Here is a 12,699-nt window from a genome sequence, read left to right as displayed (position 1 = left end):
GCTCCTTGCTGTGCTTGCGTAGACTGTTTAAATGGCTGCTTGAGCCTTGGCCTTCTGGCCACGTTTACATTGTCATAAAAGCTGAGTGGTGAATCTGGGTAATTACACCAAGAGCCACTTTCCCTTTTTCGTGAACCCATCACAGGCTAGAACACAGCCCAGTGTGTTAAGCCCTGTTAACATCCAGCAGGCATTTCATTTAAAACTGAGCTTAGCACTGGCTAGGGGAGGCTTTCTGCTGTAATCGGGCTTCTGAGCACTCTCAGAAGGTCCGCATACCTGCACAGGTGAGTACCCCTTGTTCCCACTGTGGATTGCATTTTTCTTTCCTTTTCGTGTCTCTTGTGTGTCCCACATACCTCCATCCCACTCTGACTGCTTCTGCCATTTCCAGCCTTCCGGTGGCCAGGCCCTGGGGCACAGGTGTGGCTAACTCTCCATTTTGCTCCTTAGGGGAACTGCCTCGGAAGGGGAGGGGTTGGGTGCCGACGGGCAGGAGCACAAAGAAGACACGTTTGATGTGTTCCGTCAGAGGATGATGCAGATGTACAGACACAAGCGGGCCAACAAATAGGTATGTACATGAGCTAGTGTGTGCGGCATTCTGCCTAAGCTGAGGTTCTGGTACACAGAGACATTACCTCTGAAAAGTCGGTATTCCAAGCATCAAAACCACCACCACAAAAAAAAAGTCTGTGAGGGAAACAGAGGAGTCTTTGGTTGCAGATGTGTCCTACCTCTCACCTTCCAGGCTTGGCCGAAGGAGTGAGCCCCATACCTGCCAAACACAGCTGCAGCCCACCAGCAGGGCCTGGGCGCAGGGCTCACCGTGGACTGTACACGGCCGCCCCTTGCCAGCTCACCTGGAAACAGGCCGCCACAGAGTGGCCTTGCGTCCCACAGGTGTGGGGGCGAGCTGGAAGCCGGCACTGCAGAGGATGCTACGCACGTCCCTTTCTGAGGGTCTTCACGCCCTTTCCCTTCTGTAGGGCCATGGGCCTATAAATATCCTCGTCTTTCTCCACTCTTTTCACTTTCCCTCCCCACCCATAATTTCCAACTCAGTTTTGAACAAAATTGTTCTCTCCCCGAATAGATCAGAACCATGGGTGAGAAAGATAAGGCTTGAAGCAGCAATTACTCTTAAAACGCCACCTCTGCCCTGGATCTGCCCTGGAGCCAGTGCCCAAGTAGGTTTGGTGTGTACATGAAAAACAAATGTCTCTGCAGTTTCTGGGGCGGAGGTTCCACTGGCTTTTCTTTTTCTTAAAGAAAAAAAGAACTCACCATTTCCGATCTGCTTTTGCCTTTCCCCCTCTTCCGAATGCTTTGGGCCACAAGTCCCCTCCAGATTTTTGCCAGTGCCCCTCAGGAGGTGGTGCTGCCCGCTTAGTGCTCAGGAACAGCTCCTGCCCATCTTCCATCCCAGCGCACACTGCTCTCCAGAAGTGCTCTGTTAGCAAACTTGAAGCCGGAACAATCGCAGATCCTCTTCTTGTTTCTAGAATTTCAACGGGGGCTATAAATCGATAATAGGAAAGTCTGTGCTCTGGTACCACAGCCTGTTGGTCTGAGTAATGAAGCTCTTTGAATAGGTGGAGAACCTTGATTTGGATGAACATGTTATTTATGGAGTCTCATTGCTTAAATGCACCCCCAAGAGACTTGACCAAATTTTAGCAACGGTATAATATAGCTCTCGTTAGTGGGGAGTAAGCATTACACTGCTGAAATTTTCCCCAAATTTACATGTCTCTGGAATCCACAAAGGAAGCGAACTGTAGTTTGATTTTTCTTAAACCACACATGGAGTCTCCTACAAAGGGGGATGGTGTAAACTCTTCAGGAGTCTTTATTTTTTGCATGTGGGGCAGCATAAAGAATTGTTTTTAGGGCGTTTGTACAGAACGGAAAGGATCCTCTTGGGGTGGGCTCAGCAGCTGTTTGCTATTTCAAGGCATATGATCGCCGCCCCTTCCAGCTTCTCCCAGCGCTCTGCTTCTGTCAGCTACATGTGAAATTCTCAGGCTGTGGGAATCTCAGCCCTTCCTCATAAAGCAGCAGTGTTGAAGTTTTAAATACGTGCTAAAATCTGAAAAACTTGGGATCCTGCTGACACTACAAGCTTGGGGGACAGGCAGTGAGTTACTATGTCAGCCGCTTGTATTGGCTGTTAAGAAATGTTTGCTTTCTCAAAGCCGCAGCTCTCCCGGGCTGTAGTCCCAGCCCCTCTGGTTCTGTCTTGTCTGCCTTGTCTGCACTCAGGCCTGTGCCGGCATCTCACGTGCCTGCCCCGTGGTGCCTTTCTTCATGTCAGGTGTAGCCCCCAAGGCTCTGCTTCTAGTTGCTTCTGTTGCTTTGGCAACTGGCGGGTCTTTTTGGCCATGGATATGCTGGAGGTCCCTTAGCAGAGTTGAACCAGCCCACAGGAGGGGGTGTAGTTTAGGGGAACCACAGCTATGGAGGTTTGTCTTCTGCTCCTTTCTTTCCTAATTCTTTTACCAGCCTTCTGTGCTGGCCAAGGGTCAGGTGGAAGGACAGAACTCTGAGAATAGGGCCTCAGTCCCCGGTGGCCTTTGGCAGTGTGCCTGCAGAGCCTGAGTGAGGCACACATCCCACCGCAGGTCCTAGCTTTCGTTGGAGCATGGATACCTCTGCCCATCATATTCGCTTTGTCCTAGTATTTTCATTCTGGGCTTTCTCCACTTTTATTTATAAGTGAGATGCTTTAGGAATTCCCAGGGTGTGAGCCCTGCCCCTGCAGCCTCCTGCCACTCCTCGTGGAGTCATCCCACTTTGAGCTGACACTGATTGTGAGCCTTTGGCAAACATCAAAGGAAATACCTTCTTCTTGAGCCTGGAAGTCCTCTGAGCACTCAGGTGATGCTGTTCCTGTGGAGTCGACGTTGAGGCAGTGAAGGCATTGCAGGAGCCAGTGGAGCGTGGTGGTGGGTCCCTGTGCCTGTCTTCGGCCAGGGACCAGTGTGCTGGCCCTCTGTGCCCACTATTGCTCTCTCTGGCCTAGGCTGCTCTGCAGGGAGCATGTGTGCGAACGCGATGTGCGGGTGCATGGTCTTGTCAAAGTCACAGTGTCTTTTCTGTCATTCTAGTTCCAGGGTCTCTTCCGTGAGGACAACAGGCATCCGGAAAGTGCTAACTCATCACTTTGGGTGCTTACTGTCTCTGGCTTGTTTCCATCACTGGAAATCATAGAGAGAATTTTAGCATTTTTGGTCCTTGGTAAAACCTAGAAGACATTTGTGATGTTACAAAATGGAAGTTTTTGGGTTTTTTTTTCTTTTTTTAATCTAAGAAGTTGTGAATGTTGTTAATCATTTAGCAGTTGCAATAAATGTAGAGGAAACCCAATTTTCCATTGTCTTCGTTGATGTGTTTTTAAAATCAGACCAGTCAGGAAATGCATAGTAAATGTTGTAGTGGCTACATGGAACCATGTTGTAAACACTGCTGCCTCCCCACCATGTCTTCTCCTGCCAGGGCCTCTCTGACTGGTTCACCCCAGCGGGGGGCCTGGTGAGTCACCGGCAAAGCCCGGAGGGTGCCAGAGAGCAGGCTGTGATCAGGGCCAAGCACAGTGGGGTAGGCGGGCCCTGTTCTCTGGGGAGGGGAATTTACTGCTGGGTACAGAAACCCGCCTTTGTCAACACAGTAATGTGGGAGCCTCGCATTAGCCGCCTACGACTCGCCTGCCGCCCTCAAGGCCTTGCCTGCTCTCAGGGTTGAGATTCCAGCTACCAGAGTTAGCTCAAGGCCCACCTGGGCCTCCCCAGTCTGAGGAGCAAGCCTCTGGGGCATCTTCTAAGCTCCCTGCTGTTCCTCTGTGCAGCTTGGCCTGTGTCTGAGCCCTCCACCAGCAGCTCCTGTCCCTTCGGGCAAGGAGTGAGGGCAAAGGGCACAGCAGGTGGGCGAGCCCGGCTCCTACGGGACTTGAGGGGTCTCTACCTTGGTGCGGCTGGTGGAGCAGGAGGTGGGCAGTGGTGTCCCCGTTGTGCCCCACAGCAGGGAGCCTGGGAAGGGTTTGGGGGGGGGGGTCTGTCAGTAGGTTAGAGTGGACAGATGAGACAGGGCCCCTTAGGAAGCTGAGTGGGACTTGAGCTCTCTGCTGTGTCCCAGAGGACACTCAGGAGTGGCAGGGACCCATTTGACCATGATGGGAGCTTTCGTCAGCCACAAACTTGCCACACTTTCACCTTCATCTTCATGAGAGCGCAGGAGGTACGTGTCAAGACTGCCAGCGTTAGTGCCACTCCCTGAGGAAGTCTCCCAGAACCTGCAGGACCTCACTGTGCCCCCCACCTCCTCTTGGGAAACTGGAGGTGAGGTGAGCAGCAGTGGGCATTGCTCCCCATCGGCCCCCACCCCAGCTCCTCTTATTACCACTTGGGGCTGGTTAAGGTCACTTAGAGGAGGACACACAGACGAGAGGTCTCCAGCCTAGGATACCTGTCCAGTCTGTGACCCCGGCAGGTCGCTTTACAGGCCTCGGTTTCCCCTCGGCAATCTGGGAATGTTTTCTTCCAGTTTGGAAGGTAAAATTGCCTCCAGAACCTTGTCATTTTGGACTAACTGGAACCTAAATATGCCACTCTCGGCCTGGAGCTCCCCTTCTCCTGCTCCCTAGCTTCCCCTCCTGGACACCTCAGGACCGCATGAGAGGCAGAGGGTGCAGCCAGGGAAGGTGCAGTGGCACCAAGACTAACGCGGGGTTTAAAGCAGGCCTTTGGTGTGTGTGCTTGGACAAGTGTGCATTGTGTGCGTATTTCACACAAATGTGCACATTCAAGCAACGCAAGTACGTTTTCTTTGTAAAAGATGAACAAACCCCAGATACATGCAGAATGAAGCACAGAGGAAAATTTCCCATCTTCCCCACTCCCACAGATCAATAAAGTATAAACTAAATAAAATTAAATACAATTTTTCTTTTGCTGAGGAAGATTTGCCCTGAGCTAACATCTGTTGCCAGTTTTCCTCTTTTTTTCTTTTATGTGGGCCACCACCACAGCTTGGCCACTAACAGGTGAATGGTGTAGGTCTGTGCCCAGGAACTGAGCCCAGCCCACTGAAGCAGAGTATGCCAAACTTAACCACTAGGTTACCGGGCTGGGCCCAAATACTTTTTTTTTTTTTTTTTGAGCAAGATTAGCCCTGAGCTAACTGCTGCCAATCCTCATTTTTGCTGAGGAAGACCAGCCCTGAGCCAACATCCATGCCCATCTTCCTCTACTTTATATGTGGGACGCCTACCATAGCATGGCTTGCCAAGTGGTGCCATGTCCTCACCCAGGATCCAAACCGGTGAACCCCAGGCCGCCGAAGCAGAACGTGTGAACTTAACAGCTGTGTCACTGGGCCGGCCCCCCCAAATACAATTTTTAAAAAATAACAAGATACACCACGTGTGCTCCCTGGAGACTCAGCTCACTTCACATGACTGGAGGTCTCAGCAGCCTTTCCATGTGAGGGAAATGTTCAAGTACTGTTTGTGAGTGAGTAATACCTGGCCCAAATCGAAAGACACGGAAATGTGTTCTGTGGAAAAAGAAGTCTCCCCCACCCACAGGACACAGGTCTCAGACCCCTTGCGTGTAGACAGTTGTATATACGGGCCTACTTTAAATATAACCTTTAAAAATGCAAATTACACTTCACTGCACAATCTATTCTTCCGTTGCTTTTTCTCACCAAAACATTTTCTTCCCAAAATTTCTATCTATATTTGATAGATTGTCATTTGTCACACAAGCTCCCCACCAATAGCCACTGGGGTTGTTCCCAAGCTTTGGCCCCTACATGCTAGAACATTCTCTTTGTGGATAAGGCCCTAGAAACAGCATTTCTGGGACCAAAGCGTCCTCCCCAGGCTCTCTCCACCTCACTACCTCCCTCCACAGTGTTCCTGTGCCATCTGATTTTGGGGGGCCACTCTCTTGGCATCCCTGTTTCCCCAGCCACAACTGCCTTGACGTGATGGGGCTGTTGACCCCTCGAAGCCTCCACCGCAAACTGTAGCCTGCAGTCCCTGACCCCTCCAGCCTACGTCCCTGTGCTCTACTTGGGGCACAGACCTGGCTGCCACCCCTCTCTGCTTCCCCCAAATCCCTCCACTCTGACCCTGTCATCCCAGCCCCAATCTCCCAAACCTTGACCACCCTGGGTGACCAGGTTCCCCAAGGGGGCTGCCGGCCTGCGCAGGGGTCCGTACCCCTCCAGGCTTTGATTCCCCTCCATCTAGTGACTACTGCACACCCACCATGGGGATCGGTGGCCAGGGAGGGGCCCTCCCTGAGGCTACTGGGCGGGGAGACACAGCCTCCATTTCCTCCCCTGAAATGGGGCGGTGGGCTTGTGGGTCTGAATGGACCACACTTTGTTTATCTTCATTAGTTGGTGGGCACGGGTTGTTTCCACCTTTTGGTGATTGTAACTAGTGCTGCTGTAAACGCGCATGTACAAGTTTTAGTTTGCACACCTGTTTTCAGTTCTTTTGGGTCTCTACCTAGGAGTGGATTACTGGACCATGTGGTGACTTGATGTTTAACCTGTTGAGGAACCACCAAGTTGTTCTCCACCGGGGTTGTGCTGCACTCCGGGCTTTTTGCTAACCACTCTGGGCTGGTGTCTGTAAAAGCTGTGGTCCTCTTCCTCATGGGGCAAACCCACTGAGGTCAACCCCAGTCGTGACTCTCGATATCCACAGATGTGTCGGGAGCCTTGCTCATACTGACAGAATCCTGGGGACAAAGCAAATAAAAGAAAGGAAGGGAAAGTTAAGGGGCCTTCAGATGTGAAATATGATGGAGCTTTTCACAAAGGAATTCGATCCTGGAGGATAAAATCCAGTTGCAAAGTGTGAGGTGGTTTCTGTAGAAATTTTATGAAATGTGGACAGATGCCCATGTACAGGGACACTCAGCTGTGTTTGAGCACAGAGAAGTTTGGGCCACTCCCAACTGTCTGTGTGCTGGGCGAGTGGGGCTCTTCCTGCCCCTCCCCCCGCCATGCGCTGCGAACGCACCCTGAGCAGCTTGAAAAGAAACCCCTTGAAGAATATTGAAAGGAAGTAAAACCGCCGAAGCACATGCAGGCGCCAATTGCCGGTCTTGGTTTCGGAGGCACCTGTGGTCTTAGGAGAAAAACACCAGATTTGAACGGAGACAGTCTCTCCCTGTGTCAGACGTATGAGTAAGCATCGCTTCCTCCCAGGACGGCTGTTTGCAGGCTGCTGGGAAAGTCCTGCCAGCATCTCCTGGCAGTCTCTCCATGGCCTTCCTCCATCTGTCCGTAGGTTCACTCACTCACTCATTCGCTCACTCCTTCATTCATTTACTCATTCATTCAGTCACCACACATTTGAGGAACACCTAACTGCTCCTTCCTGGTGGAATTTTCTATTCAACATAGAAAACCACAGTGAAACTGCAGTCAGAGAGTTGAAGGAAACATCCAAGGAACAAAGAAGGGGCAGTACTGGGGCCTGGTCTGGGAGGTGAAATGTCATTGGAACCCTAAAAGATGTAAGAGCATGCGAGGCAGAGGGAATTGCATGTGCAAAGTCCCTGAGGTACAAATGCCCTTGGTTGTGGAAAGAGGAAGGAGAAGAGGGAGGGAAACAAGGATGGGGGTTTCTGGGGCAGGAGATTTTGTCCCAAGACAATGAGGAGCCATGGGAGGCTTTAGAGCACAGCACGGGCATAGCCCTATTTATACTTTTTTTATTGTGATAAAAATTACAGGGGCTGGTCCAGTGGCGCAGAGGTTAAGTTGGCATATCCTGCTTTCATGGCCCGGGGTTCACCGCGGTTGGGATCCCAGGTGCGGACCTAAACACCACTTGTCAGGCCATGCTGTGGCAGGCGTCCCACATATAAAATAGAGGAAGATGGGCACAGATGTTAGCTCAGGGCCAGTCTTCCTCAGCAAAAAGAGGAGGATTGGTGGCAGATGTTGGCTCAGGGCTAATCTTCCTGAAAAAAAAAAAGAAAACTCCCAGGTGAACGGGAGGGAAATTGTGGAGCAGGTTGAGAGAGCGCACTCATCCAGCAGAGTCTCGCAGAAGGCAACTTTGGCTCCATCCTGCTGGGAGATGAGGGGCAAGACAGCTGGGGTTCTTGTTCCCCACACTCGTCACCCATTGGTCAGGGCCAGACATCAATTCCAGACACTTCTGGCCCTCTGGTGGGCATGCAGGCAAAGGGCACTCCAGCAGCCCAGAGCAGCCCCTGCCCCCCAACAGTCACGTAGGTGCCTCTTGTTAAACTTGGCCCACTTCAGGGCAGGAGGACATGACACTCCCTGCCCTGGCCTCTCCAAATCTATGGCCGGCCCGCAGAGCAGAGCCCGAGGCAAGGATTTGTGGGCAAGTGCTTTTTTAAGAAACCTCCCAGGGGCTGGCCCAGTGGTGCGGTGGTTAAGTTCACACGTTCTGCTTCGGTGGCCCAGGGTTTGCCAGTTCGGATCCTGGGTATGGACCTATGCACTACTTGGCAAGCCATGCTGTGGCAGGCTCTGTGGCCACAGAGGCACAGACCCCAGGTGCTGGACTGCTGTTCGCCAAAATGACCTGGTGTCTTCAGCAAGCAGTTCCATCAGTACCCTGGTGCTCCTGTCTCAATGGGGCTGTGTCAGAACAACCTGGACCACAGGCCATTGTCTAACACAGGGCTGCAGACCATGTTGTAGGTTCCACCCCAGCCCCAAGCCCAAGCGATGTCACTTCCAAGGAAACCAGAGCCAGCCTGTCCTTTCTGGAAATGGCTTGTCTCTCCCACTGCTCACCCTGGAGACAGACCATCAGCCCAGAGGCCAGATCTGAGATACTCCCTCCATCCTTCTGGTCTTCAGCATTCTTGGAGGATTGTTGCAGTGGGTAGGGATGGCTGGGCTCAACTCTGTTCCTCAGAAAACCTTTCCATATCCGAGTAAACAGGAGCCCAGAGTGAGCTGGGAGTGTCCTAGATAACGCTGGATGTTTTATAACACCAGGCACAGCACAGGGCACTCACCACGCAAGCTCCTTTTGTCTTAGACAATTACAACCCATTTTACAGATGAGGAAACCAAGAACCAGAGAGATTGTTTAACAACCTTTATTACACACTAATAGGGGCTGTATCTGTGAAAAGTCTTTAGGCTACATAAAGCCAAAAGGAAACTAATTGGTTAATGGAATTGAACATGACGGCCTCAGGTTCAGCTGGATCAAGGTGCTCAACCAACCTCGCCAGAGCAGTGTCTTTCTCCATCTCTTGGCTCTGCTGTCTTTATGTCAACTTCATTCCCAGGAAGGTGAGATGGCATCCAGCAACTCTGAGCTGACCCTTATCCACTTAAGCAACATGAAAAAAGCTCTTTTGTCTGATAGCTACAGCAGAAGCACGAGGATTATGTCTTATTGACCCAGCCTGGGGCATATGCCTATCTCTGAACTAATCACAGTGACCAGAGGGCTAAAATATAGTGATTGGCAGGGCCTGGGCGGCCTCGCAGAGAAGGGAGAGGGTCAGCCCTACGCACACTGAGATGCTGTTCCCAGAGGGAGCAGGACCATGGCCTGCAGGTGGGCAGAGCCAGGATCAGAACCCAGGCCTTCACCCTGGAGCTATGCTGGTCTCAGCTGCTTTTGACCTGGCACATTCACCCTTTCAGACGATTCTAGCTTCGAAAACCGCCATCAATCAGGCCTGGGGAGGACCCCTGGAGCCTCCCCACTGAATCCCAATCCCTCCTCTCTCCCCTCCTCTGAGCCTCAGTTACCTCATCTATAAAATGGGTCATAGGGAGGGAGCATCTTGCATGCAGTGAACGGTCAAAGGTCACACTGGGTCTACACAAAGCAAGATGCACATTAAGAGTGTAAGCAAAGGACTTTTCTGAGAGACGATGGGGTCCACGTGGAGAGGGGTGTCAGCTCCGGGGTCGAGACTCAGCAGGGAAGGTACAGTGGGCATGAGGCCCTCGGGAGCAGCTGGAGGCCCAGCAGAGGCAGAGCGCACGGCTGCCGGGCCAGCCTGAGGAGGCCTGCCACTGAAGGCTGCATCCATCCCCGAGGAAAGGCGCAGTTCTCTTTCCCTCAGACCCTTCCCGGCCCCCTCCTCCGCCCTAGTTTCTTGTTTACCTATTCAGGGCCATGCTTTATTTTTGGATGAGAACATCTGTCCTCCTCACTCTCTGTGGCCACCCGCCAGAGCCACATGCTGGCCACACCAGGAGAAGGGAGGTCCCAGAGACTCCAGCCGAGCTTCGGGCAGGCATGTCCTCAGGGGATGCTCTTGGGCAGGCTTGGCCTTGGACCTTCTGTTTATGCTCAGAGACAGCAACAAGGGGGTGTGGGTGGCCTGCATTTTCCAATTTCTCCACGCTTCTGATGAACCAAGAGACTGACGTGCTGTTTACAGCACTGTTTTTGCAGTGGACATGAACATCCCTTGGGACTGACCTGGGTGGTTCGGGTGAGTTATGAAGTGTCCAAATATAAACACTGCTTCAGTTCATGCAGACGAATCACAATGCACTAATTTTCACTTACATTTCTAAAATTATGTTTATTTTATTCTGTTTATTAGATTTTATAAAGTTGAGTTCATCATCAGCACCCACCTTCAACTCGGCAAACTCCTATTCATCCTTCAAAACCCAATACCTGCATACACTCTGCCCTGTCCTGCATACATCCACACAAACGCTTCATCTTTTCCCTCTGTGTGCTGTAACACAGGAACCCTTGGCACTGCAGTCATGTGTTCATGACTCTCTCCACTGCTGGGCTGTGTTCTAGCAGCCAGCTCAGTGCCTCGTATACAGTGGGCGCTCAGTAAGTGTGGGGTTTGTGGGGAACATTTTATTTATTTTTTTTTAAAGATTTTTTTTTTCCTTTTTCTCCCCAAAGCCCTCCAGTACATAGTTGTATATTCTTCGTTGTGGGTCCTTCTAGTTGTGGCATGTAGGATGCTGCCTCAGCGTGGTTTGATGAGTAGTGCCATGTCCGCGCCCAGGATTTGAACCAACGAAACACTGGGCCGCCTGCAGCAGAGCACGCGAACTTAACCACTCAGCCACGGGGCCAGCCCCATGTGGGGAACATTTTAAAACACAGCTTTATTGAGATATAATTCACGTACCACTCAATCCACCCATTTAAAGTATACGATTCAGTGGGTTTTAGGATATTCAGATGTGTGCAGCCATCAGCACAGTGGATCTTAGAAAGTTTCCCTCACCCCAAAAGGAGACCCCGTCCCCAAGAGCCATCCCTCCCCGTCCCCCTCCTCCAGCCCCTGCACCCACCAGTCTGCTTCTGTTGCTGTGGGCGTGCCTGTTCTGGAGCTTCAGATGGACAGGCTCACACGCTGTGGGCTCTGGGTCGGCTTCTCCCATCAGCACGAGGCTTTCGAGGGCCGTCCGCGCGGCGGTGCGGGTTGGGGCCTGGTCCTGTTTGTGGCTGAGTGTTGTTCCGTTGTGTGGATGGCCCACGTGTTGTGTATTCGTTCATCCGGGTTCATTCGTTCAACTCGGGTTGTGCCCCCTTTTGGTGATTGTGAGCAGTGCTGCTGTGACAGATGTCTGTGTGGACACATGTCCCCACTTCTCTTGGGTACGTACTGAGGACTGTCGGTTAATGTTTTTCGGGTTTTTCTTTGTGAGGAAGACTGGCCCTGAGCTAAGATCTGTGCCAATCTTTCTCTATTTTATGTGGGACGCTGCCAAAGTGTGGCTTGATGAGCGATGCGAGGTCCGCGCCTGGGATCCAGGCCGGCAAACCACAGGCCACCGAAGCAGATAGCACAAACTTAACCGTTGCACCACCGGGCCGGCTCCTGTCAGTAAATGTTTAGTAGTAGTTTTGAACCCTGTTAAACTGCAACCGAAAAATCACCTGGGTTGGGTAGACTGGAGGTCCCACCCCTCAGACTGAAATCAGGAGTGTGGGCCGGCATCTGCCCCCACTGGGCAGGCTCCTAGCCGCTTCACTCGCCTCGGAGGGACCTCAGGGCCCCGTGACTAGAAGGTGCCTTTTCATCATCAGCTGCCAGCATCAGTTCCTCTCTCCTGGGTCTCTCCGAAATGAAATTTTGTTCTTTGAAGCCAACTGGTCCACCTCTCAGGCCTTTCGGGGCCGAGGACAGCCCTGTCCGTGGGGCCGAGGACACCCAGATCTGTGACCTCAGTCCAGCCATGGGGTTTTCGGGGCGACTGGTCTTGTGGCACCCTGCCCTGATTTATTTCGGTCGAGGGTGGCGGGCTGGGTCAGCACCTTGGGGGTGCCTCTGCCTGGGCCCGTGAAACCTGAGGCCTTTAATGAGTGTCCTTGGCTTGCTGGGGTCTTGGGCGGCATCCGAGGCCTAGAGCCTGGCCTAAGTCCAGCTGGGAAAGGGCAAGGTCCCGCCGCTGGACACTCTCACTTGGTCAGGGAAATCCGTCTCCGAAAAGCAAGCCCTGCCTCCTCCCACTGCCGGGCCTCTGGGTGCCCACATCAGTCAGCGCTCTCCAGAGAAAAGGACCAACACGGGAGATGGATGTCACACATATGAAGAGATTTGTTTTAAGGAATTGGCCCACGTGATTGTGGGGCAGTGAGTCTGAAATGCATGTCCAGCAGGTGGGAAACTCAACAAGGGTTTCTATTTTGCAGTCTTGAGGAGAATTTTTTCCCCCAGGAAACTCAGTTTTTGCTCTTAA

The 12,699-nt window shown here is 52.2% G+C and overlaps 1 protein-coding gene across 8 annotated transcripts in view; it reads left to right on the top strand.

Moving 5' to 3' along the window:
• Nucleotides 1–3,363, top strand: part of SUGP2 (SURP and G-patch domain containing 2) — a 37,693-nt gene extending 34,330 nt beyond the window's left edge. For 4 of the 8 annotated variants that reach the window (XM_046671449.1, XM_046671445.1, XM_046671450.1 and 1 more), the window contains one exon: nt 454–3,363. In XM_046671449.1, coding sequence (XP_046527405.1) covers nt 454–574 — 121 coding nt within the window. In that variant the 3' untranslated portion in view covers nt 575–3,363. The remainder of the gene's footprint in view (nt 1–453) is intronic. The other 4 variants (XR_006890097.1, XM_046671446.1, XM_046671447.1 and 1 more) reach the window with 4 other exon arrangements.
• The last annotated feature ends 9,336 nt before the right edge of the window (nt 3,364–12,699 follow it).

The sequence above is a fragment of the Equus quagga genome, chromosome 9 (assembly GCF_021613505.1).
Source record: "Equus quagga isolate Etosha38 chromosome 9, UCLA_HA_Equagga_1.0, whole genome shotgun sequence".
NCBI lineage: Eukaryota > Metazoa > Chordata > Mammalia > Perissodactyla > Equidae > Equus > Equus quagga.
Note: the sequence above shows the minus strand (reverse complement) of the source record. Positions and strands in the feature narration are given on the sequence as shown.